Source organism: Cyrtonyx montezumae, unplaced genomic scaffold, assembly GCF_038088225.1.
Source record: "Cyrtonyx montezumae isolate F1298 unplaced genomic scaffold, pur_monq_1.0 scaffold_29, whole genome shotgun sequence".
Classification (NCBI taxonomy): domain Eukaryota; kingdom Metazoa; phylum Chordata; class Aves; order Galliformes; family Odontophoridae; genus Cyrtonyx; species Cyrtonyx montezumae.
In genome coordinates, this window is record NW_027072033.1 from 10,773,236 (window position 1) to 10,800,467 (window position 27,232).

Below are 27,232 nucleotides of genomic sequence, written 5' to 3' on the forward strand. Positions count from 1 at the left end.
TCAGACAACAAATAGCCAAGTGAGAAGAAATTTCTCTCTTCATTTCTCTGATACAATGCACCTTCCCATAGAAACAATTTTTCCTACAAGCCAAACCCACTGTAGACCAAAACACAAGCAAACAGGTCATGAGCACTGTCAAACAAAATTAATAGCACGGACTATTAACAAGGGGGTGGGGAGAATAAGTGAGTTTGGTAAAACTAGGATGCTGCAAAAATGTATTAAAGAAAAGAAATATAAGTCCAAGAACAGAAAGTCAAAAAAAGGGAAGTAGGAAAAGGTTGAATATTCAAATCAAATGAGGACAAAAAGAGGAAGGGGAAAAACAGGGAAAGACAAAGGGTTGAAAAATAAACTGCAGGCCTGGCATAGCATGCTTGATTCTAGAAAAGAGTTAAGAAATGCTCAGGGACAAACAAACAAAAAGGCTGAAGCAAAGTCTGAAGGGATTTCTCATACAGCATAACTTCTCACCTAGGCTAGTTAGTGGCACTTGATCCCATTCCCATTTATGTCCCTTTTGAAAGCGCTTATTAGTTAGCCATGGAAATGGTGCATTACAAGGATGTCACAGGAAACAGGATAATTACACTAAGGAATTTAGGGGCAAATTTGAAATGCTTTCAAGCTACTTTTCCTTTTTTTCTTTTTCTTTTTTCTTTTCTTTTTGTTGTTGTTGTTGTTGTTGTTGTTGTTGTAATAGCTGTTAGCTTGTAAAGCAAAATGAATAAATACATTTCAATCAATTTTCCTTTGATGGGAAGGGAGAGGAGTAGGATTAAGTCAACAGTGGAAAGTCTCCTTGGTTGTTTATACTCAAGATAAACTGCACTGACTTGGTAGGGTGCACATGAAGGCTGTTGCAAACAAGCCGGTGATAACATTGCTAATGCTTGCTGCCTGTGAGTGGACTCTCCTGGGCTTGTATGGAAGGAGGGTGCAGTGAGAGAATCAGGCAACAGGTAAAGCTGTGAGCAATGATTCTCGCACTGCCACATCTGTGAGTTTGTGGATTTCTGAGGACCTGCTTTCAAAGGGATAAATTGCCTCCCACATCTGTCAGAGCTAGGACAAAGCTGAATGGGACATTCATGAGCAGCAGTGCTGCCATGTCCTCCCCAGAATGTGGGGAGAAGTGGATCCACAGAAGAGCTGGCAAGCTCTGGGGGCCTGGCAGATCTCAGACTTGCCAAGCATTCCTAAATGTCCGTAGCAGCAGCACCCACAGCCCAGAGACACAAGTAGGCCTCTGGAGTATTCTATGACTCCATGGTTTGGAATTGCCAAGTTTCCAAAATTGAAGATAGTAAACCCCTCTATGCACAGCCCTTCAAACATACTCAGTATGTAATTTTACTTCAGCCTAATTTATACATAATTGATAATGTCTTAAATTTGCTCTATTTTAAAGCTTTTCTTTTTACAGGTCTCTAGTGTTGGTTTTTGTTTTTGTTTTAATGTTTAAAGACTTCTGTTCCAAGAGATAGTTCTACTGGCATAGAGAGCAAGATTTGTAAGTTAGATTTTTAAAGGATTTTAATATAATTTCTCATATGTTAATGTAGCCATGTATTGTATAATACAATTTACTGTTTATGATTTATAATTAATATTACCTTGTGATATTAATAGTAAACTGGGCTGTGAGAGATCATCTGACTTGTAACGGTTTCTCCGTTAAGCAAATGACATTTTACGTGAGCATTTTTAATAAGTATATGAACTAATACTGTATGAAAACCATCAGTGCCTAGTTCTTCTCATTTGCCAATAGTTACAGGAGACTCCATACTAAACCTGAACTGAATTCCAAGAGTTAGCCTACTGAAGAGATGCATTATTCACATTCCTGCTCACTAAATGTTAGTGGGGTATGCACAGTCTCTTCATGAAGAGGACCTGAAGATGTATTTTTATAATCTTTACTTAAGAGTAATACTACCCAATTCCAAAGTTCTTGGTTCAGTGCAATTACTGAGTTTGTTATTAGAAATACTGAACATATATGCTGACTTCAGGATCTGCTTACTTCCTGTGTTTAAACCTATGTTTAAGTTACTAAATAACTTTCAGTTCAGTGCTTATTTACAGACCTAGAAATATATGTATACATGCATATCATTTACACCTTTGTATATGCATCCTATTTATATACCTAGTTGTATGCTTAGACATAAAACTTTGCTTGGAAAACAGAGCTCAAAGCTGTAAATTTGCAGAATTTCAATTGCCTATAACAGAACATCCCTTTTTAAAGACTAGTTAGTTGCTTTGCTTAATGCTTTCAGTTTTCCAAAATCTGGCAACTGTAGAAGAACTCAAAAGGAAAAATCAAAACTAGACAAAATTACACTGCATAAAAATGAATATACACTATACTAAAATTACTTCAGTAATTCCAGGAACTACTTAGATCTGGAATATCCTATTACTATTACAATTTTAGTGAGCTGATCTCCACTAACATCTTGATAATGGCTGTTGTTATAGCTGTATGATCCCTTCTAAAGCATAAAGAAATCAGTTAAGAATCGAAAAGGGGAGGGAAAAAAAAAGGTTTTATCTCTCAGGCTCTAAAATCTGCAGACTATAAGGAATGATTGGTTCATACCCATAAATTCAATCCCAAGATGCTCTGCCAATGCAGAAAGTTGACCAAAAAAAAAAAAAAAAGAAGAAAGAAAAAGGAAAAAGTTTCAGAAAAGAGCAATACATTGTACTCAAAAAACAAATTACATATGACTATTATGGCTTTTCTGTGTCTGCATGTGAAACAGGAGAAAGGGGCATGTAGTTAAATAGGCAGTGGCTGTGAGCCCCTGAGAGCTACTTGACCACCAGAGCTTCTGTAAAATACCAAAATATGTATAGGCTATGTGAACACCCCAAGTGTAGTGAACACAGCAGGAATCATTAACCCTTACAGATTTTACTGAGATGAAGGGAGCTATTGCTTGAGAATGCCATGTGAAATGGCTGGTTGTTTTCAGATGGGAGCATTAGGTCACAGGGTGGCTTACAAGGAGCAGTGTCCCCTGACAGATGCGCTGTGTGGAGCCCCACCTCTGTCCCTGCTCTCGTCCTGCTTGTGTGGATCCTTGCACTTGTCAGCTGGTGGCTGGGACTACTTGCTAGGCAGTAGGACCCTTTCTCAGCATTGCAAACTGACTTCAGCAGGGCTCTTATCTCTGGAAGAAAAGGAGCCAGTCCCTTTCCCTTGCCTTCATCAGAATTACCCATTGGCTGGCTGTATGCTCCCAAGGGTGAAGGGACTAACGCAGTTACAACCATATCACCTGCCAAAATTAGCACTCCCATGCCCTGGTACCTCCATCCTCCATGTGCCCTAGGAGATCCTTCCCATGGGTCCAACTCTATAACCACATCAGTTCTCATTTTCTTTGTCTTTGAATGCTTTGCAATTTAAATTCAATCCTAATTTTCTAATCAAATGGATTTTTGTACTCACTGAAAATGACAATTCTTTCCTGCCAATCAGTAATATTTTAAGGGTTAAGTAAGCTGGAATCCACCTAGATCTCTTCCTAAAGAGCCATTTCTACATGCCTACATGAACACAACTAATTATATACATTAGTTACATAGAAAGCTCAGTTAAGTCTTTGATAAAATGAACGACATGCCCATGCATATGTATTGCTGTATTTATGCTTAATTATATGTAAAAATCCTTGCCTGGATGTAATTTAATCTGGGAGGAAATCATTCATATCATGCAGTTTCTATTTGAAATAATTCAGTGGGAAATTGGTACTTACAATGGGAATATATTCTGTCTGAAAGCCCTAATAAGAAAACACGCTGAAGAAACATGCATCACTTATTCAAAACTAGATATAAAACAGTTCTTATTTATCTTTGTTATTTCTAGGTACATTGCCTAGACATGATTAAAAGCAAGCAGAATATACCAGCAGTTCAGGATTTATAAACAGGTCATCACTTTTGATCTTTTCCTACTTAAACCAATATTGCTACATATTTATTAGACAATGTGTTTTTTATTCAGTATTTATACATATACACTAAAATGAAATGCAATTAATTATTTTTAACTAATCATTTTCTGTTTCAGATATGATTTTTTGTGGAGCAGAATTGGGTGAAATAAAGCTTAGAATGCAGGGTTTTCGCCATGAAGTGACTTAGTACTGCAGCTCATTGGATATATTGTGTCTACTGTCTACAGGATATGATGGCAGGAAACGCTGCAACATACAGGCTCTTCTAGAACTGCATGATGCATTCATGACAGCAGTACCAAAGCCACTAGGCAGTCAAGATTTTAGAGTGGCTGTCCTACAGAATTAAGTGGATGGCAGCCTGGGACACATCTGACAGAGAGATCAACCCATTTGGATCAACTTCATAGAGTTCTGCCATTCAACTAACAGAATGGCAGAAAAAGTGACCTATGAAGAGCTGTAGTTTATGTATGTGGAAAGACTGACAAAATGACACTGTTACAGGATCCCTCCAGATTTTCATTGTTTTACTGAACTTTTGCATGATTCATCCTTTAATCTCTCAGCCAAATACATTCTAAGATTATGTGGCAGACCTATCTAAACAAAAATATCCCACTAACTCTCTTGAGATTGCTCTCTTGCTCACTAAATATCTGAAATGATCACAAATCAAACCAGTGACTCATGCTGAAATGCTTGCCTTCAGAAGTACAGGGACTACATTCAATTAATTCCTGAGTCTGCCCATAGTCCGTACAAGTTGTTCTGTATTCACAATATATATAGAAGTATTAGCCAGTGAAGAACTAAGTCACCAAGACCTTTGAATAAGGTCCCTGGCCCATCTGAGTTTTTCAAAAGGACAAACTGTTTACCTGTGATTATGCTCTAAATAAGTGTCTTATTAATCCAAGACTATATTTCTCAGTCCAAGGATTGTTCTGCACTACAGTGTTGGTATAAGAGCTCTAATCCATAGCTACAGAAAAAGTATAGATATAGTAGATATTTTTGTAATGCTTCTACGGGCCATCTTTTTATATTTTAAGAAAATTGGTGGACCATGAGCCTTAAAAGTCACTGCAGGAAAAAAGCCTTCTGGTGTTTTAGTATCTTTTGACATCTCTGAGTGCAGCATGAACTCCTGGTTAACACCCTTAATATATTTGAAGTTACCACCTCCTGTGCATCTCTAATATATGCCCTTCCTCATTGGAAAAGCTCTTTGGAAAAATACCTGGCAGAAGGAAAATACCTGGTAGAAAGTATAACTACTCTGCTCATGGAAAGGATGTTACAGGGTTTATCAGGCAAGCTTCCAGGATGAGCAAATAGAAGACAGTTCTTGATTTTCCTTTTGTCTGCAGTGATGGGAAGTACCAAGGGAGTAACTGTGTAGATGCAGTGCTGAAGATGACTGTGTCAGTGAGGACCCTAACAACAATCATGTCTTGGACATAACAGGATGTCCTACAGTTTTGCAAAGCTGGAAGCCAAGGGACAGTCAATAGACACATGTGCCTTCCAGTAGTTTCCATCACACAAGCTGTGCTTAAATTTCAACTGTCAGAAAGGAAAGTCTACTGGTGAAGTTTTCTTAAAAGGGAGGCCTACCTAACTACTATTTCTTTTTTACCTGTTTTTAGTGTACCATGATAGCTACCTACTCAAGGGCTAAATAAATCAGTGATAAGACAAACCACTGAGTCTTATATCCTCTGTTTTCAAAGGGATTTTCAAAATGTTAAGCATTAGCTTAGTTCTGATCTTGAAAAAGGTCTTCTGCAAGTAACTTCAGGACCCAACAATATACTCTGGAAGCTAGCTTTTTCTCAACATCTTCAAGTTACTGACAGCTCAAAAGTAGGTGTACTTGACGAGGAAACAACGGAACCTTCCTTTCTAAACAAAAAGAAGACCACTCTGAAATTAAAATGATTAGATTTCACTGTATAGTTGACTTATAAATTTTTGTTTCCTCCTGGTCCTGATTTGTTCTGATTTTCAAAAGCTACATCAAGAGAGCTTAATTAAATTAATAACCTGCAACACTTGGTGCAAAATACAAGCTTGCTTTTCAGCTCCAAATATGTTTGACTGAAAAGAGCTTCCAGTACAAGCCCCCCTTATGTTACATACAACATATTACATTCTTGTACCTGTGTGTGGGTGTAATGCTAAGAATGCTTCCTCATTTAATTTTTCTGCTTAAATATGAATGTGTCCTCATTAGACTCTTTGAAAAAATGTCATTTTAAGATTTGTAGTAACTTAAGAAATCTGAAGTTATAAGGCAGATGCACCATAGACTGAAATGCCAGAGTCCAATAGCCACTGCGTGGGGTTCTCAGACAGTTCTGGGGTATGTATTTGTATGTGCTTCTGCCAGGGCATTTCAAGGAAAGCTGTACTGGACTGGCTTAAGTACATACACTCCTGCTGCAAGGCCAGGGCATCTATGCCTTTATCTATGCCTTTATTGCCTACATGGCAACTTCAGAAAATCTCAGGTTGGTGTCGGATGCCCAAAAATGCCTTTAAAAATCCCAGTCAGTGTTTGGATTCTGAACAACTAAGGAGGAGGGAAAATCCACCTCTCTCTCTCTCTCTCTCACACACACACACACACCACACTCCTTTCTGGGTAAGGAAATGAGTCTGTCATATAGTTCTTCCATGGTTCTCTGGGTGAATTCATCAGCAAACAATGGATCTCATACTTTTATTGCATCTCTTTTTAAATTGTTCTCCCTGATGAAAAAAGATTAACTGTACTTTTTATTGCAATGCACAGAAAAGACCATTTAAATCTAACACTTGGTATACTTAAACTCTGCAATAGCATAAAAATTCTTAAATCCATAGATACCAGAGATGTTTTAAAAATAACTTACACTGATAAAGCATTTAAAACAGAGGGATAAAATACAGACTTGAATGTTCAAAAGTCTGGTCTCTAGTCAGCACCCTTGGGATTTATATGGGTAGCTTCCATGATGGGTAGTATGAATTATGAATGGACATTTTTCATCCACCAGTATAAGAGAAAACCTATGCATCTCTTCAGGCTCCAAAATGTCCAGCATCTGCTAACAGCTTTTAGTCCTATGTACTAATGGAAATTAAATTAAGCTAGCCTATAGTCTCTGAAATCTTTCCATGCTAGCATGCAATCTATCAAAAAAATTTCTTAAAATATTGATATATAAAAAATAGATCATAGTACATTCTGATGCCAATGGCAATTAATTATAAAAAGTACTCATGTATTAAAATGTAAGACCTAGGCAATTTTCTTATATGTTACCTCTGACTTCATTATAGCCAATGAGACAATAAATGTACAGTGTGCCTTCTGTTTCCTCACTGACAATTACTAATAATTAATCCATTCCTCCATGGGAAAACTTCTAACATGTGAATGCAGTGCTGATCCTACCAGTGGCCTGATACAGACTCCTGTGTATGTGTGTGTGATACACTTATTTGGCCAACTAATCTGTCTCTGAAATACTCAATCTGTTGCACCTGTTACCCACAACTAAATACATCAGTTCCCACTGTTTATGCCATCTCTCCCCCTTTTCTTCTTCCTTCTGTTCTCTCTTTGCTCCAAAAATTGGACTTTGAGAAGAAAGAACACTTTGATCCTTTTCAGAATTTGCTCCTTAGAAATGACATAAGCATGTCAATTGCCTTTACCTTGTTATATAAAACTAATATATAAATAGTTTATCTACTTGTCTCTTTACTGAGGGAGTACTGTTCCATATAAAGTTTCATAAGCTTTTTTTTTTTTTGTGGCAAATAGAATGAAAGACTTTCAAAATGTCATTTTTGCACATAACTGCTTGGTGTCAGTGGGATGTATATACCACACCATTCAGTGTTACTTTCATTGTGTTCCTTAGTTTTGCATTTACTCATAACCTCAATGCCAAACAATCCAGGAGAGTACTGCAATTGCTTTATGTTACCATTTTCATGCAACAAGCAGAGATGATCAATATTAGGCTTTAGGCAACAAATCTGGTTAAGGATTAAAAAAAATAATAACAATTGGAGGAAAGATGAAGCGACAAGAAAGCAGCACCGACTGAGCATGCTTCTACTGCGGCACAGACAGAAAGGTAGTGGACGTACTGTAGAAGCTGGCCATTACGTAGTTTTGGCAGCGATCACCAGTAAATTCATTTGGGCACCTGAGAGGAAAAACAAACAAACAAAAAAAAATGATAGAGAAAAAACAGAGAAAAGAGAAGAGGTGAACATATGCTAAGAAAGAAGCTCCATCAGTGTGAACTGATATGACTTGGTGAGTTCACTTTCAGAAACCGTATCTCGGTTTAGCATGTTAAAAAGGCTCAAGATGTTGAGAGCAATTCATTTGCTCTGTGGAAAAGAAAAAGAAATCCCACCCCACAAAAAAAAAAAAAATAAAAAAAATCCAAAACCAAACCAATCCAGATCAAAGCGTGTTTCAAGATGTGAGAGAGAAATTCACCACTTCAAATTTCCAAATTGCTTTTAGGATGCACTTTCCACAAGGCAGCAAGGACACAAGATCTGTACATCACTCATCTCTGTAAGTTTGTTCTTTTAGAGTAGCACTTTACAGCAGTCTCCCAAACAAGAAAGCTGCCAGTGTGTGCAATACAAATGCAATCTGCAAACGAATGGAAAGATCAAAAACCACATAAATGAGAGACATTTTGGAGGTCAATAATGCCATGGTGTATAGATTTTACTTTAGAAAATCAAGTCATAAATTAGTGCGTAAAGAGGCCGGTTCCAGCTGAACTGTGAAAGCACCAAGTACTACTGATTTTGTTGCTGTAGTTGGGGAAGAAAGCAAAGTTCAGATTATTTTAACATACTTTCTTGGTTTTGGATTTTCATGGGCAGAGTTTCAGTACATCTTGCTCCAGTGAATCCAGGTTGGCACCTAAAGGGCAAAAATGTGATAAGCAATAGTACACCAAAAGCACTGCACTAACAGATTGACATCTGCTGGCCTATGGAGATGGTAGTGCATTAAGTGACCTCCTGGTTAGGTGTTAATGATCAGAAAAGGGGAAAGAAGATGTAATCTCTCTGAAGATAATACTTCACAAAATTTAGAGTAAAAATCCACCATGGAAAAACATAGGAAGACTTTCTGTTTGCCTGTTTTGAAAAAGAAGGAAGAATCAGGCCCAGCAAAAGTGTTTATCATCTCATTGCTTATTCCACCATCTCAGGGGACCAGATAGAGTATTTTAAGATTTGCAGTGAAGTGTACAGTGGCAATTTACACTGCTGCAGGCTCACAGAATGTATGAAAATATCATTATTTCCCTATTTCTGTAATGAGAGTGTCTTCAAGTTGTTTCCTTAAAAGAAGACTAGATAAAACACCAGTCACAGAAGAAACAAACAAACAAAGAAACAACAAAGAACCAGGATAACTTAAATCCCAAAGGCCCAAAGTATCTTTAACATGGCTGAAATATGGAGATGAGTAAGTCTGGTCAGTAAGTATGGTAAGAGGGCAGATGTACTGTCAAAATTTGGAGATCCACAGCTGTCCACTGTTTCAATTCGTGCTATGTTCTGTAGAAAACTTCACTACAGGTCACCCCTTGGCCATAAAGAATGAATTTATCTTGCCTTTTTTATCTTCCCTTCTGCTAATGGGTGTCGATTCTTCCTTCAGCTATCTTGATTCTGTAGCAGCACTCAGCAGTTTTCCCTCAAAATATTAGTGTATCAATGCAAGCTGCTACACTTTTCATATTAATCTGAATGACTCTCCGCCGCATTAAACATATAAGTACTTCAGTCTTCCTTCTTCTTCTATGCATCCTTATTTTGTGAATAGACTTAATTAACCTGCGACCTACTTCCTCAAATTCATCTTGATTTGTGTTGTCCATCTTTCTGATGATCATGAGTTTTGCCATGGTGCAAGACTCTTCTCTTGCTGCTGATCAGGTGCTATCTTCCATTTCAAACTACCTCATCATTTACTCTTCATGGGATGAAGAGTCCTCTTATCTGCAAATGAAAGTTGTTCAGAATGATCCTTTGCCTCTTCCATCCATCAGAGCTTCCTGTCCACTGAAGTCAGGCTTGGTTTCGTAGGCTATATCTTCAACAGTTTCCTCTAGTCCAAAGAGTCAAGTTACTACTGTTGTACAGATAGGACTCCAGAAAAGCATTATGGCAGGTAATCAGTATCAGGCACTAACACTAGTTCCTTGCTCAAGTAAATAATGCAGGAATAACCTTGGTATAATTAAAAAAAAACCACAAAAACAATTGGAGAACTGTAGATGATTATTTGGAGGTGATTTTCTGTAATGATACACCAGTTTATTAAGGAAGGGCATTTATTTTCCTCAGATCCAAGATCCTGTCTTCATATAAGCATTCAATACAGAGAGATCCTAGTCTTCACAGATGTATTCAGTTGAAAAAGATACAACAAAGATAATTCTATCATGAGAAACAAATACTGCTGGGCACAACAGAATTTTGATCTGTGCTGCTGAAAAAGATTGAAAATATTCTGATATGCTGCTGAAAAAGATTGAAATTATTTCATTAAATACTTGTCCCTGATAGCTGACAATTGCACATAAATTGGCATTTATTTCAAAGGGACACCTCCATCTTCTTCACCAGGCCCAACCCTACAAAACTACAACACTGATTTGCTGCTGATTAAAAATTTCAAGATTTACTTCTGGTGAAAGTACTTCTTACATACTGGCTGGTGCTTGCTTGTTCAGCCTGTCTCAAGCTACTGAGACTGCTGATTTATGGTATAAAGTGAGTGATACCAGAAGTAGACTAAAATAATTGTTCTTTTTTTCTATATTAAGTATTTAAAAGGAAAACATCAAGCACATTTCATTAGTGCTTTCTGGCAGTAGGGGAAAGGCTGAATGGGTCAGAACTTAGTGTTTCTGGTTCACTGACTGCCTGTAAGCAAATACATCAGAAGAACGCTTTTGCAAGATGTATTTAGTATCCCATTTCATAGCTTATATCAGAACTAGTATTTTCTTTTTTTTTAAAAAAAGAGTAACTTCATAATTTTTGTTAGCATCATTGAAACGATTTTTCTCTTTTTGCCATTTTCAAGAGCTTTATGCCAACTCCATCAAAGCCTTTGCATGAAGATGAGTATAGCAGCTGGCTATATGATGAACAAACATGTACTCTTTCACTGTTAAGTAATACAGCAGCATTAACCAGAAACATTGTTTTCATCCAGTGAAACCAGGAAGAAAATTCATTTCTTCATTAACAGAAAAAGCAGTAGAAAAGATGATCTCTGTTTGTAAGGAATCAATTAGTCAGACCAGCAAGGACTTCATGGGAGAATTCTTCAAAAGAACACTTTAAAGGCATAACCAATAGTACATTCATACGTTTTTCTTCAGATAAGAAGTAAATGCTAGGAACTCCGGTCTTAATTTTACATTTACAGAAGAAGCTGTCTCATTGTTTGTCCTCAGAGGACTTGAGCTGGACAGAAATGATGAAAGAACCTCAGCAACACCAGTAATATTCAGGATTGCAAGTCTGTACAATTTTCAAAATGTGACTCATGTTCCTATGAAACATCTGAAAGTTTTATACATTAATTTATTAAGTACCCTCAAAGCTTATTTTATAATCTTTCATATTTTTTTATTGTTTTGTTCAGCCTGGAATAATAATATTAATATATGTAGGAAACATGCTTGTAATCACAGATATAGCTGTACAATGTATTATTAAATCTTCACACATTTACTATTTCACCTAACTGCCTCTTAAATGCAGTGAATTTCCTTGAAGTTCATACCAGGATCCATCAGAACAAGATCTAATTCATACTGGATCACTATACGTATATTTTACTAAAGACATTTCTTGAATACACAGGTCAAGATTTTAAGAGAAGATGGACTTAGGAGGTTTGCTTTTTATAAATAGAATAGAAGAGTTTACAGAACTAGAGATATCACTTGGAAAATTCCATGGTTGTTGTGAACCTGAGTCATGTTCTTTTAGTTAGGGATAAAACCAATTTAGAATGATATGGCTCATGCCTTAGAAATTTTGTTTTTGCTCTCAACAGATGGACCATATGGAAAAATGTGAACTTGCTACCGAGGCAGAAATATGAAGAGCAAGTACCATATTTCAAGCATTCTGTTTCCACAGGCATGTTCTGAGGGAAGATTTATTTTCTCAGAACAATGAAGGCAATGTGTACTGGATATATACTTATTTTAATTAAAACTGGAATACTGGAATTAAAAGTAGACCTCTATATTTTTAATGAAACAAGAAGAGAACCGTATTTCATCTCTTCGGTTTCTCAGTGCTCCCACTTTCAAGTACTCACACTTTCTTTTCTTATATTGCTGTACTTCATCCTGTTTTGCTACGCAACATAAAGTTTCAGTTCTGGCAATTATTAGAGAGCATAGCAAAATGCCAGGAAAATAGCAGTGGCCCTACATGTCCTCAAGATAAGAATCCTACTCCACTGTTTTACAATAAATGAGATTCACTCCTTCTGATTTTACTGCTCTGATGCTTTTTCTAAATAGGGCTTGGGCCACCCAGAGGGAGGCACATCTGCCAGATTAGGGAATTGCCATTTCTTTCAACTCCACATCCAGGAATAAGGATTATTCCTTGTATACAAGAGGGAGAAAATCCCCACTTCCTTGAAATGCCTCTGACACAGTATGCTCAAAATATTTAGCCAACTTCTATCACAGAACACAGACACATCTCTGTATATATATTAAGAAAAAAATCAACACACCAAAAAACTCTCCTAAACAATTGAAAATTGTATATGCTCTGAAACTATCAAGATAATGCTAATCAGTAGAAAATCTGGTAGATTTTGAACTCTTCTGCCCTGGATTTACCTGAGTAGTGTTCAGACAGAAAGTAGAAATGAGGTAGGCTCTGGTATACGTCCAGAAGAGCCCTATCACACTGCTCATCATGTCGCGTTGTTGTACCATGATCAAGAGTACATCAATGCAACCTTTTTTCTCTTTCCTATCCAGCCTACTGGATCCAGTAACTGTTTCATATTCCCTTTAGCTAAAAACAATTCTAAAATCAATGAAATATTCATCACTTTCAGCAATTGTGCAATCTATGGAACTCAGCAAAACAAAGCTCATAAAGTCCAGAAAACACCAGGCTATTAAACAAAAGAAAACTTACATGTGAAGTAAACATCATGGAATATTATTATTTTTTAAATTAACAACAGTGCCATGCAACCTATGCCTTTCTCACCTAATGAAAACAACACAGACGTCCTGCTAACTCACCCATTAGAACCTTTTTCCAAGTACTGTTATTTGATTTTTAGCCAAAGATGTCTGAAATAATATGAAGTTAACAACAGACAACAGATTCCAGAGAAAGATGTCACTCGTCTGTCTGAAAAGCAGAGATATCTTCACAAAAGTGACAACTTTCCAGACAGTCCATTTAGACCCTAAATTAAATGCTGATTTCCCTCTGAAGCCAGAGAGAAACAGTGACTTACTAAGACTGATTTTTCTCCAGAAGTAAATACTACCTGCTATGCTACCAGGCAGGAAGCACTGTAGTTATTACTGGAATCTTTCCAAATTAATGGACTACTGCAACAACCTGTGATAGTTCAGGCCAGACCTTGGGAAAAGGTACATGAGCACATACAACTCATTCTCCTAAGACTTCTTCAATCAAGATCCTCACATGAAGTAGTAACTTCTACAAACTGCCATAACATTCTTTACTTTTTATACATTTAACACAACAGCATAAACTCAAATTGAGAATACATTCTCATCAGAAAAAGATCAGTTATTAGAGCAGACAATAAAAGTAAACCACTTTTTGTCCTATAAAGGGAACTTATCACTACACATTTTTTTTGCCTTTGTAGTGTATTTAGCTTACAGCATCTGTTTCATTATACATGCAGCTTAAATTGTGTTACTTCATGCCAGGTAAACATCAGTGAGGCTTGCTGTCCTTTTATCCTGTTGGAAGATTATTTCGTTAGCCTCTCATATGTCTCATATCCACACACTTAGAATGAAAAAATACCTAATGCCACAAGTATAGGAGAAGAAATTGTATAAGTGCACCTTTAAAGAAGTATTCATAGAACTTGATGGCTCCACCAAAAAAAAGCAAAGAGGATTTATTACCTGCATAGGTATCTCGGTGGGTTTGGGAGGTCTTTAACCATGTAACACTCTCCCCCATTTACACAGAAGGCTTTCTGCTTTATGTCACATTTTGTGAGATGACTTGTCCCAGTTGTAGATGTGGAAGTGGCTGGAAAATACAAGAGAGAAACACAGATCAGAGTGCTTAAATTTTCTTACTGTCTGTATTTGTATGTGAGGGAAGAGGTAAGTTCAGGGAGGATCTAGCACAACTGTGAACTCTCTCATCTACTTCCACCACAACTATTTGACACCATTTTTTGCTGATTAACACACAATGTTGAGTTCAAACACTTATCTCAGAGAGGTATCCCTCACCCAGCCTACAGGGAAGGTAGTATTTTTTTAAGTTCAGTCCATCAAACACCCTTTAATTTCTTCAATACTCAAGTATACTTTATTAAATTTGGCTGCATGGCTTACATGCAGTTACTTAAATCGAATGAGTAGTTCAAGTGATTATCATTCAAGTTACATGACTGACAAACTATTTCTGAGAGCCAAGGTTCAACCTAGGTCAGGCATGCACCTGCTAGGCTGCCGCTGCAGACCCAAGTTACAATCTCTAGTGAAGTAACATCATAGTTTGGATATGTTTTACTCTAAATACTGCCAAAAGAGGGTAAGAATGCTTCTAGCATGGATGCTGGTCATCTCCCAACACAGGATCCACACCATTGATGGGTTATGTGACCTCTAGCAGGTCATTCAGGTTTGATTCACTACACTTGATTCACTAGTGGTAAGGCTCTCTCTAAAGCCCACAGAAAGCCACTCACCTTATTATCCCAAGGGGTGGGATAAAAACACAGACTGTAGAGCAAGCTTATTGTCTTGAGAATTTTCCCTAATTTTTAAATGGCTAAAACTAGCCGAATTCACTGTCTGACAACTATTAAGGGTGGAGGTGATTTCTATGTGGTCTTTGTTTAGCTGGGTCTAGACTCACAGGATTAAGACATTTTCTTACAGTGCTAAACAAATCCTAGTATTTTTATTTCTGAAAGATAGCTTCTGCCCTGAGGTGAAACAACAGTTTCATCTACTGACTGATTCCACTGGAGCTGACTAGAAAAGTGCAAATGTCTACACAAAAGTTGTGTGATAGACAAAGCATTTTCTAACACAAAAGTACTGAAGGGACGTGTTTATACTAGATGATGCATGACCTTCACATCATTTGCCTCACACACAGAATCAAAGAAAACATGCTTTTAGTAGATCAGCTATTAGGAAACACCACTTAAATATTTTTAGTTCTTTCTGAGAATAAGGATGAAGTTGTCCTTGTCTCATTTGATTTTCATGTGTTTCTCATTATCTTCCAAGTGAAACTGCATTTTTAGAACTCAGCACTTAGGAGAACAGGCCACAGTGGCTGGCACCATTTCTTGAACGGTTTAGCTATCTTTTTTCAACAAGATAGGAGTTTACGATATATTTAAATTCTTCCCTAATTGCTCCATCAATATCCTGTCTGCCTATACAGATATTGCTTCTCATACCTCTTCTCCACTATACTCCATCACCAGTATGCCAGTCTCCTTTTATGTGTTCTATGATGCCATGGTTGTATGGGGCGCTTTCCTCCAGCAGGCTGACAGGGCTCCAAAATGCATTCGAGAGCTCTTCTAAAACCCAATCTCCTTTGCTTCTCACCACTTCAACCACCCATTGTGTCATATCTCACTAGATTCTCACCTTGACTGGGGCCTCCAAGTGCTAATGAAATAGAAACATGACGTACTAATTCCTCAGAATAACATACTTCTTTCTCCTGGCTCCTCAAAGCATGATGTATAACCTCTCAGGCTAGGAAAAATTTACACCTTGTCTACAAGCAGGAAAAGGGATCATGTGTTAGAAGTAGTCTGACACTCTTTCAACTAGCCTGGGTTAAACAGGACTTTGTACCCAGTGTTGACCAAAGACTGGCCAACACATTGCACCAGTTCAGCGATGGAGGATTGTCTGTGCCTTATGTCCATAGGCTGATGACTATCCTCAACACAAATCATAGGAAATGATGAAACCTGGGTGGGTGAATCCCATCAGTATAATAGGAAACACTATGAGCTGTAACAGGTAAACTCACTTGTAAGCTTATTTCTACTCACAGCATATGCACAACTGTGTCCTTTTATTTAATTAAAAGACTAGACAAACACTCCAAGGATGTCCTTGAACTTGGAAAGCTGATTGATTTGAGAGGAAAAAAAAGAAACAATGCTGTCTGTGGTATTTCTGCCAACAACCCATACTGCTATGCTGCTGGCTAATGGAACGTTTTACATTGAATTGTGAAGGTAGATACAGCAGCAAGTAGGCTTGTAGCTATCTATACTTGTTTTCATTGTCTTCCTTACAGCTTTTCTTTAAGCAGTAGTTCAATCAAATGCAGATGGAGTTTTAACCTAACAGTTATTTCCCAGCTGATGTCAGTGAGTTTGGGATAGCAACTATAGCTCTGAACTGATTAGTAGAGATGGGAATAATCTGCAGCTCTCAGAAAATCCCATGATACAAAGGCTTTACACATATTTGTGAGAAGTACCTCTACCTTTCATTTTTGGCATAATGTGCTCAAAACTATTGTATAAATCTTGCACAGTAATTTTCTCTGTATTACTGATCCACTAGCACTACAGTCCCAGTCTGCCTGAGCTTTGTAACCATATGGTATGAAGGGAGGAGAAAAGTCCCCAGTGAGAGTTAATTCTAGTATTAGTTTTTCTTTGCAAAGGAAGCATAGCTTTTATGGCATAAAGCCAGTATTCAGTGTATGCACTGTAAGTCTAAATTAAACACGAGAAACACTAACTGTGGTTTTGAGTTTCACTGAAAGCCACATAACGGAAGAAATGTAGTGTTTGGGAGCAGGTGTTCATCAGACCCCATTTCATACAGCCCATAACTACTCCTAAAACACAGCATTTCCATAGTTTTCTAGCAGACGGGAGCCTAGAGAATGTATATAGGGAATGACCTGCAGGGGTGAGGTAAAGCACAGCTGCAGACCATGTATCTCTGCGTTGTTCTTCATCCACCTAGCCAAAATTCATACCTCCTTTCTCTTCTGAAATGCTTCCTTCAGCTACATAAGTAAAAACTAGCAATGCTGCTATGTTCTGCTGCACCACACCAATCCTCTAACTTATAGTGAAAGGATAAATTATGTGCTATAGTGAAATATGACAGTGTCACACATAAGATAACATCTGAAATCAGTACATTCTCTATTTTTGTTCTTTTTTTTTTTTTTCTAAATGCAGAAATGCCATCCTTAAAAACAACTGCAGGCAGTTTCAATAAAGTCTTCTAATACAAATATTCACATGACAGTGAAGAATAATGTGATCTCCCTTCTAAGGGAACCACCCAAAGCTTTTAAGAAAAACAGCTATGACATCTTTTAAAAGTATTATCTGAAACATGAACTACTGCTGTACAACTAACTTCTGACTGTTTCATATAAAACAGATACCTCACAATTCTGAGCTTACCTGGGGGATCTCTGAACCATTTTTGTCCTGAAATAGTTAAATTTACTCTCTTTCTCTATCTTGCTTTCCAAAGACCCCCTATGAAACACAGGGGCTACAGCAGTGGACTCTCAGGCTCAGATTCTGGAAGGAGTCCTAAGGGATCTCTGAGTATAGACTGAGAGGGAATGGCTTGGCAAACTAAACAGAATTGTATCCATGCCTCTTTGAACTGAGTTTCTGCAAAGCTGGTGTAAAATCAGAGGACACAATCAAAGCCCTGCGAAGTGATAAATCAGATGCTTGTGACTTACAACTTTTGAGGGAACTGGGCTTGTATGAGAAACTGAGCTTGTTTAGCTTGGAGAAGAGAAGGCTTCAGGGAGACCTCATTTTGGCCTTCCAGTACTTGCAGGGAGTGTATCAACAGGAGCAGGAATGACTGTTTACATGCATTGACAGTGACAGGACAAAGGGGAATGGTTTTAAACTAAGACAGGAGAGATTTGGGTTAGATGTTAGGACGAAGTCTTTCACTTAGAGGGTTGTGACGCATTGGAAGAGGTTGCCTAAAGGGGTCGTGGATGACCCATCCCTGGAGGCATTCAAGGCAAGACTGAATGTGGCTCTGGGCAGCCTGCTGTAGTGGCTGGCAACCCTGCCCAGGGCAGGAAGGTTGAAACTAGGTGATCTTTCAGATTCTTTTTAACCCAGGCCATTGTATGATTCTATGATTCTGTGATTCTGATTCTGTGATTCTGTGATTCTATGACTAAAGGTAGACAAAGTCAAATGACATATGCAGACAAAGGAAGATATGCCATTCTCACTGGAAGGCCACTTACAAACATACCACCTCAGTGGACTGCAGGAAGAAAAAATGCACATAACGGAGCATGCAAGCTAGCATTAGGGTGACAAAAGTGTGACCCCGTAAGAAAGTCAGTTTTACTAATCCACATTCCCTCACTTGAAGCTCATTCATTCCTTTAAAAATATAAGCTAATTCCCTCTTGACTTGCTGATGGGCATCCAATCCCAATCTGCAGGAAGACTGATCTATGTAACCTTGAGCATAGCACTTAATCCCTCTGTGTCTCAGTGAAACCATCTACTTTTCTTCACACTGAGGACTAGGCCTCTTCAACTCACTCCAGCATCCTTGATGAGCCTGGCTTGCAAAGTGCAGAGAAGTACTTGCATCTGCAGAAAAGCTCTGCCTTTCTGTACTGCACTGAATGAGGATAACTGCTGGTTCCAGCATAACTGTGGGCAGCAAAAACTGCACAAGTGCCTTTAAAGAGAAGTGAAACTCAAAACTGAGACCAATGGAAGAGTGGCTTCTATCTGTACAGAGGAGGATTTCCATTTTACCAGTTGAGCAGATGGTGTGTTTCCTTGTATTTTATGTCGTATGTCTTGTTTCAGAGCTGGAGCTGCATTTGTGTAGTTCTGAACATATCAAAGGTTTAGAAAAATATCACCACTCATGAAAGAAACTCAGGAAAAAATTCCAAACTCCATAAGAGACATTTCTGGTCCATTTTATATTGTTGCTCAGAATTTTTCACATTGCTTTGGTGATGTAATACATTGGCTATAATAAACTAGCTGTTGAACCTGTTTTTTTTTTTTTTTAGCCTCAGTCATCAGAAACTACATGCACTAGAACAGATTCCTGGGACATTCACATGAGATCATTCAAGGAACCTGCTGTTTTGGCAGGAGTTGGAACTGAGCACTTATAAGTGAGGGGAATTACTCTCTAGCCTTCAGACAATGCTTTCTTACTCCGGCACTATCTCAATGAAGATCAGTACCAGCAAGAAGGAAACAGGAAATTGCTGGGTCTGCAAGATACAAACTTCAGGAAAGGTTGAGAGCACATAAACTCTTGCTGAACTACAGCAGTATGACCTTCTTCTCTCTCTGAGTCCTGAAGCAGATTCAGCAGAGGCTTCCCCTCATGAGTTCAAGCTTAGCAAAGCAAAGCAAAGCTAAGCTAAGCAAAAAACAAAACAAAACAAAACAAAAAAAACCCAGACACTTATTTCACTGTACCAGATCACTTCCTCCTCAGGTCAGCAGACTGACCTAGTTGCCAGACGCATGACAGTAAGACCTGCACAGAATCTGGCTCACCACAGTGGGTTGAGAGGTGACACACGACACATGCTAAAGGCAGACCAACAAGGAAAAATCTTTGTTTGCTTCATGTAATTTTGAGATGGGAAAAAAGATACACAGAGATAAACACAACTCACAAGCTGTCTAAGAGGTAACACAATTACTGATCTGAACACAAGCACTGGGTGGGACATGAGTTAGTCCCTTCTGGCAACTGCATGTACATGCTGCATTTTTTTAATTTTTTTTTTTTAGAAAAAGTAAGGGAATGTGGTTTGTGTAAGAGAACAAGAGGGCAAAGAGGGACCTGGTTAAAACAGCTCCCAGACAAGGCCTGTTTTTCCACTGCCATGAAGGATGTCAACTTTCACTTTTGGGCAATGTGATAAGTGTCTGCAAGAGGTCTGGAAGGGTCTTCAGTAAACATTCCCCACGCAAGGAGGGCAGACATGAGCAGCAAAACAGGAGGCTGTGACAGGCTAGGGGCACCGAGAGGAAAATGTGTGTGGCAGGAAGGGGCAGCATGAAATGGAAAGAGGATGCAGAGGAAATGTGCATAGAAGGAACCAGTGGAAGGAAAAACAGGCCTAAAACCAGGAATGCTGAACTGACAGATAGGGAAAGCCTTTACTATCGAGGGACCCTCAAGTAACCCTGAAAATGCCAGGTGAGAGAGTCTGAAAACTTACAGACCTTAGTTTAAAGCAGACGGCAGATAGAAGACTGAATGTAGCTGTCACAGTAACAAACTTCATCCAGTGTGGTGGCCTTTTACTGCACTGGAGAACATCCCATAATGAAGAAAAGCCTGGGTGGCTGACTAATCACAGCAAAATAGTCCTGGCTCACATTGGCTCAGAGGCTGCAACCTGCTCTTCTCCATGGTTGCTGTGAGCAAGTTTACATAAGTAACACACTGGGCAGGAAATTCAGGACAGCTTCATGTACATCCTCAGGCACGTGCCTGTGCCTCACACTGAGATCCTTTTTGTAAAGGGTTTGGGGAAACAAATGCAAGTACACTCTCACATATTAATTTATATTCCATGGAAAACCCTAGCACCATCCATGACAGTAGTAATCCCTAGAAAATAAAATAATCCCATAAAAAATATTGTGAGTTTGGAGCGATATTTCTCCTTTCTTAAGAGGTGGAAGTATTCATCTGTGAGGGACGAGGGAAGGTGGTAATCTGATCTGGTGGAGGAATGGTTGGTACCTCTCCTTCCCAAATAAGCAGATTATTTCATGCATCATGAGGAATAAGATACAGAGGTACTGACCTAATACAGAGGCTAGAAGAAAAATGAACTAGACTTTAGCTAGTAAACCAAAGAATCTGGGCTCTTTTCTGAAGTCTCAAATGCTATAATATGGTAGTGTCATTTGTACCAAGATATGGAGGGCATCATTTCCGCTTAGACCAAACAACTGCACACAGTTTTTAACTAAAGAAGATTTTTAATTTAAAGAATGAAGAACTTTGACAAAACCAAAAGGATAGACACAAATATTATCATGATCATTAAGACAGATCACAGAATCACCAAGGTTGGAAAAGACCTGTAAGATCATCCAGTCCAAACCATTCACCCATCACCAATAGCTCTCACTATACCATGTTCCTCAACACAACGTCCAGAAGTACCTTGAACACCTCCAGGGTCGGTGACTCCACCACCTCTCTGGGCAGCCTATTCCAGTGCCTGACCACTCTTTCAAAGTAGTAGTATTTCCTAACATCCAGCCTGAATCTCCCCTGGCGCAGCTTGAAGCTATTCCCTCTAGTCCTACCACTAGCCACATGAGAGAAGAGGCCGACCCCCAGCTCACTACAACCTTCCTTCATGTAGCTGTAGAGAGCAGTAAGGTCCACGCTGAGCCTCCTCTTCTCCAGACTGAACAATCCCAGCTCCCTTGGCCGCTCCTCATAAGGCCTGTGCTCCAGATCCCTTACCAGCTTGGTGGCCCTTCTTTGAGCATGATCCAGGGCTTCAAGGAACTGTGCACGAATCCTTAAGCTGTCCAAAGGCCTGCCAGCTTTCCAAATCTAACTGCAGATTTTACATGGCCTTGGAATGCAAAATCTGGATTTTTCCCTTCTCTGCTAACATCTGACACTTGCATATCAGCCATGGAGTTACATTCCATCACTAAAACAAAAGATTTCTCCCTAGTTAGTTCAAGTAGCAGAGTTGTCTTCCCACTCCTGACAGTTACTGCGGCAGAAGACTGTACTGCACATTCTGCCTGTCACCATGAAGTTTGTCCTGATGAGTATGTAGAAATACTGACATATCTATTTCCTTACCACATTCAGTATTGAAATACTTAAACCCCAATATAACACGGTGAGTCAAAATCTGTTCTTGTTCCTCTTTTCTCTATAAAGAAGTGCACCGTATCTCCACTTCTCAGCCCTATCTGCTCACAGAAATTCAGGGACTGTAAAGACAGCTTATGAATAGAATCCAGCAAGCTTTCAGTAAGCGTGGAGTAGAAATATACTTCAATATCTGAGTAAAAAGTATGGCAAAGGCAACTTTTCTCAGAAAACTCAGATTTCTCACAGGTTGCCAAGTATCCCATAGGCGTCTATAATAGGAAAGCGTTACTAGAAAAGTTGTCCAATAGGACAGGCAAGTATGGGAGATAAGTACAAACAAGAACACTTATCAGAGGTACTCTTTCTTAATGCACTGAAGCTTGAATGTGTTTGTAAGACTATTTTGGTATTTGTATTCAAGCAGAGATTTCCAAGGCTTCACTTTTTTTTTTTTTTTTTTTAAGGTGCTGTACAATTCAAAACAAGTTCTGAGATACAGTCAGCAACCACTCAATTTGAAAAAGAGGTGAGAAGCTTATAGAAAGAGCTGGTGGGTCTCTTATACAGGTTCCACTGGAGGAGTCAGAGTTATTCACTGAGACCAAGGAGAAGAATCTTTTGTGGGTGGTACACACGCAAATTTTCACTCTGCTAGCTACCAACACAGTCATGTGTTTTCTGAAAAACACAGATTTCACATTTTCCTGATTGGAATTTCCAGTGGACAGTGGTAGAGAACGTTAGGTGCTTTGCTTACAGTGAGATGCTTTGGATTCTCTAACTAGGGTACTTTCATAGCAAATAGTCACAACACTTGAAATTCCTATTAAATAAAGTGCTTTCTACAACAGAGGAGACTAGTTCCATACTAGGAAACTGTTAAGCTAACCTGAAATACTTTGTTTTCCTTTGTTTTTTCTTTGTTGTTGTTGTTGTTGTTGCTACTGTGCTTTTTTGTTCTTTCTTTCTTTTTTCTTTTTGTTTCTGAACTGCAGGCTGTAGCTCTAATTGGGACTGACTCCAATAGACTTCAAAAGATAGTACCAAGTGTTAGGAGCCACAGCATTAGTGGACACTAATTCAATGGGTCCACAGTATAACCTGCCTGTTATTACTGCCACCTGTTCCCAGGACCTCTCTGAATGGCTGTGGATGCAGGCTAGCTCACAAGGACATCAACAGTCTGGAAGGCAATGCCTAGGCAGGATCTCCATCAATATCTAGCTTTGAGGACAGCTCAGCTACCTCCAGCAACACTGCCTTTCAGTTTCCATAGTCATAGAAGAACAGAATAGTTTGAGTTGGAAGGAACTCTCAAAGGCCATCTAATCCACCTTCTTTGCAGTGAACAAGGACACCAACAGTTGGATCAGGTGCTCAGAGCCCTGTCCAGCCTGACCTTTAGGGTCTCAAGGGATGAGACATCCATGATCTCTCTGGGCACACTGAGGCAGTGCCTTATAGAACAGAATCACAGAATCATAGCATCACCAAGGTTGGAAAAGACCTCTAAGATCATCCAGTCCAGCCAACCACCTATCTTGAGGGAGATCACATGGCAAGTGCCAGGGGATTGGGCCTAAGCAGCATGGGTTAATGAAAGGCAGGTCCTTGCTTCAGTTCCACCACCCTCTTTGTAAAAAACTTCTTATATCCTATCCAATTTAATTCTCCCATAGATTTCTTTGAAACAATTTCCCCTTGTCCCATCACAACTGACCCTACTTGTATTGATAGTGAGGGGTCCTGAAGTGGATTAACTTGGATGCGCAAAAGACTATTAACAATTATCTAATTTTAAAGCTTCTCTGAAGCAGGTACTGAGCTACTGTAGTATCATGTTGCACAAGTCCTATCCTACTCCTACAGAGTAGGAGAGTTATTGTTTTCTCATAAGCCTCTCCATCTTCAGTGAGATGTGTGCAGCACTTTACCTTGAGTTCACTGGCCAGGTGCCATGGCAAAATCACAGATTACTGTAGAGTCATTGGGTGCTGCCCTTAATATCTGCAATCAACTCAGTCTCATAAAAATAAACAGTAGTATATTTGTTGCAGTAGGAAGGGCTGCCTTCCATCTATCAACAGCACTGGTTTATCTCACACTTTATTTTATTTACCTGCTAACCTTATTTTATGCAGGTGCTACTTCTTCACTGAAGTTATATGTTAATATGCTGACATTGTGATTTAATTGGTACCTGTTCTCAAAAAATGTCATATAGGACTATGCAGTAAACATGTGACTATGTCATACAGTTTTGAAATGTTTATGAAAATGTTTTTGTTTTTTTTCCCCCACTTTAAAAGAAGTACATTAAAACAAGTTTTTCTACTCACTAAAAAAGTCTGTTAAGAAAAAATACAACATGCAGAAAAATAAAATGTGCTCATGTTGAGAGTAAATGGCACATTCCCTCCAGCAGTTAATTTCTACAGTCTGGTTATAAATCTGTCAAAAATCAGATTTACAATGAAATGCTATCAGATTGCTGTGCTAATGGAGTCACTGGCATACTCGTGTATTTGTGCACAGACCTACAAAAGAAATGAATCTGCAGGAATAAGAAAAGCTTCAGATCCCAAGGTGGGAGTCTCTCTCTTTGCAAGAGGCAATGTCAGACTGAAGGAAAACTTGCATCCCAGATGGACATCTTACTTTCAGCAGAAAGCCAACTTCTTTGTTTCCTTAAGAGATTATATGTGGCAATACCACACATGTAGTCACTAATAGTCCATATAGCCATATAAGGAAAAAAAAATCTGATAAAAAAACCCTCATCCTCTTGAAACATGGCATCTCTCTTTTTAGGGTAAATCATTTTTACTGTGCCTGTGCCATCCTTTGTCCTCACTCTTCAGCTAAGAAGGGGCACTTTGTTGGAATGAATTGTTTCTATCACTGTAAACAGAGACCAGATGCTATTGTGTACTAATTTCAAGGAGAACACTAGCCAGAAATGCAGAATGTTCATGAGGCATTTAAAGGTCAAGAAGTAAAGTTGCATGGAGGTAGTGATACCAGAAAACATCAGGAATATCAAAAAATGTGGGTAAATTCTAAATCTTGACAACCAAGATTTTCTGAAGGATGGTCCACAAAAGAAAAATTAAGTAAAGATCTCTTGCTGGTCCTGCCTACCATCTGCAATCCCACAGAAGAGATACCAAGGACTCATCATATTGTCAGTGTGATAGGAGAATGTCTCAGCCAAAAAATTAACGAAGTCCAAATGGCAAACAAGATACTAGAAAAAAATTGTACACCCTAGCCCAGCAAAGCTAGATGTGAATTCCACCTACTAGAATATTTTCTGGGCAGATGTGTTATTTTTTTTTCCACATCTGATCTGAATTGAGGAAGAAAGACAAATTCCTGAAGGTCTCCAGAACAAGACAACCATTTGGCATGAAACAGTGAGAGAGAAATCTATCAAGTGCTTAGGGTGAAAATACTAGGCAAATATTTGTCAGTAGCAGTGTGAGAGCTCTTATGAAGTTATCGGAGATGTAGGCTTAACATTTATTTTAAAATGTTGTACTGCAGCATGAGCCAAAGCAAGAAGAATCATGGGCTATGACATTCAAGAGCTCTGAGTCAAGCCCCCAGAATCCCAAGATAATTTTAGAAAAAGAACAGCAAAATATAAAATATTCTGCTTATATATTCCTTTAGTGTTTTTATTGGTTTCTTGCTTTCCAGCCTTTGAGCCTATCTAGTACTGTAAACTAGGAGGTTAGGGTTTCTCCTTTTCCCTTCATGTGGAAACTAAAATGTAGCTTGAAGGAAGAAACAGAATACTGTAGGGATTATGATAACATTGCATGCTGGTAGCACTGCAACAGCATTTTATTGGAGTCTGAGAAATGGCACAATCTGCTGCAAAAACTGCCTTTAAATATGGTTTTCACAGGATCCTCAGCTGCTGTAACCAGAGTGAAATGCAAAGAGCATATTACCCATGGGAAGTGGTGAGAATTTCAGAAACAACTCGTTTTTTTCAGACCTAGGTATATTTAGACTATGTTGAGCCTTTCCACAGGACCAAAGTCATTGGCTGACTTTCTCTGGGGCTGTGGAGGAAAGGAGTCAGGTGCAAGCCTGGCATTTACAGACCTCATGGCTTTAGCCTCACAGCTGTGGCCCTGTGGCAGTGCATCCAGAGTGCCATCTTCCTGTGTCACAACCACTGATGGCACAAGCACATCCCTGTGCCCTCCCCACAGCCTTTTCTGATCATGTGCATCCACTGTACATTCAGTAAAGTTCATAGACTCTCATGAAGGTAAAGTAACAAAAGCAATTCTAGCCTAAGCCCATCCTATGTGAGTGCTGCTTTCCACAGGATGCATTTCCTCAATGGAAAATATTTCAGTGTTGCTTGAGTATCTCAGGACAAAGCAGAATTATTTTTGCTTTCTCTGAGGTATTCCATTACAGCTAAGCAAAGCTGACTTTGTATCTTTTTCAACTTCCTTGTTGAATCAGAAGCTCATGACATCTAACTCCTTTATTTAACCTTGATCAGTGGGAAAATAAAATACCGAAATGATAAATATTGCTGTGGTAGTTGTATTTGGTTTGAAGACTATACAAATTAATGCCCTCAATTTACCCAACACATCTTGCTTCATTCCACCAAAACCTTTTCTTTACCAGAAATCACAGTGCCATGGAAGTAATGACTCTAAGAGAATCCACCAATGAAATATGCAAAGAGTTTGACTTAAAACTGATGACACGGAAGTCTTGGCTTGGTAGCATGTCAGTGGTGAGCTCAGTTACAGTGTCTGCACAATCTTTTACTCTCCCAGCACTGTAGTAATTGACTTCTGTGTGCCATTAATTTCCATGGCCTTTATGAAACTCACCAAGTGGGATGAAATTGCATTTTACTGCAAGGAATCTGCTTTGAGAGAAAAGGGCAAATGGGCTAGGACTGAGGTTAATCTGCCTCGGTCACTTATGGCTTGATTGAAATGAGAAACTGATCCCACTGAGAGACAGAGAGTGGGTCATTCTCCTCACTGACATTTTTTGCATTATTTATTTGGTTTTATTTACATGCACCAA

General features: G+C 38.8%; 1 protein-coding gene across 11 annotated transcripts in view; it reads right to left on the minus strand.

Moving 5' to 3' along the window:
- Window positions 1-27,232, minus strand: part of NRG1 (neuregulin 1) — a 181,511-nt gene that overhangs the window by 10,522 nt on the left and 143,757 nt on the right. For 4 of the 11 annotated variants that reach the window (XM_065740715.1, XM_065740714.1, XM_065740720.1 and 1 more), the window contains 3 exons: window positions 14,204-14,333; window positions 8,136-8,194; window positions 2,615-2,638 (listed from right to left, as the gene is read on the minus strand). In XM_065740715.1, coding sequence (XP_065596787.1) covers window positions 2,615-2,638; window positions 8,136-8,194; window positions 14,204-14,333 — 213 coding nt within the window. Of the gene's footprint in view, window positions 1-2,614; window positions 2,639-8,135; window positions 8,195-8,869; window positions 8,938-14,203; window positions 14,334-27,232 lie in introns of those variants that run through there. The other 7 variants (XM_065740719.1, XM_065740718.1, XM_065740717.1 and 4 more) reach the window with 5 other exon arrangements.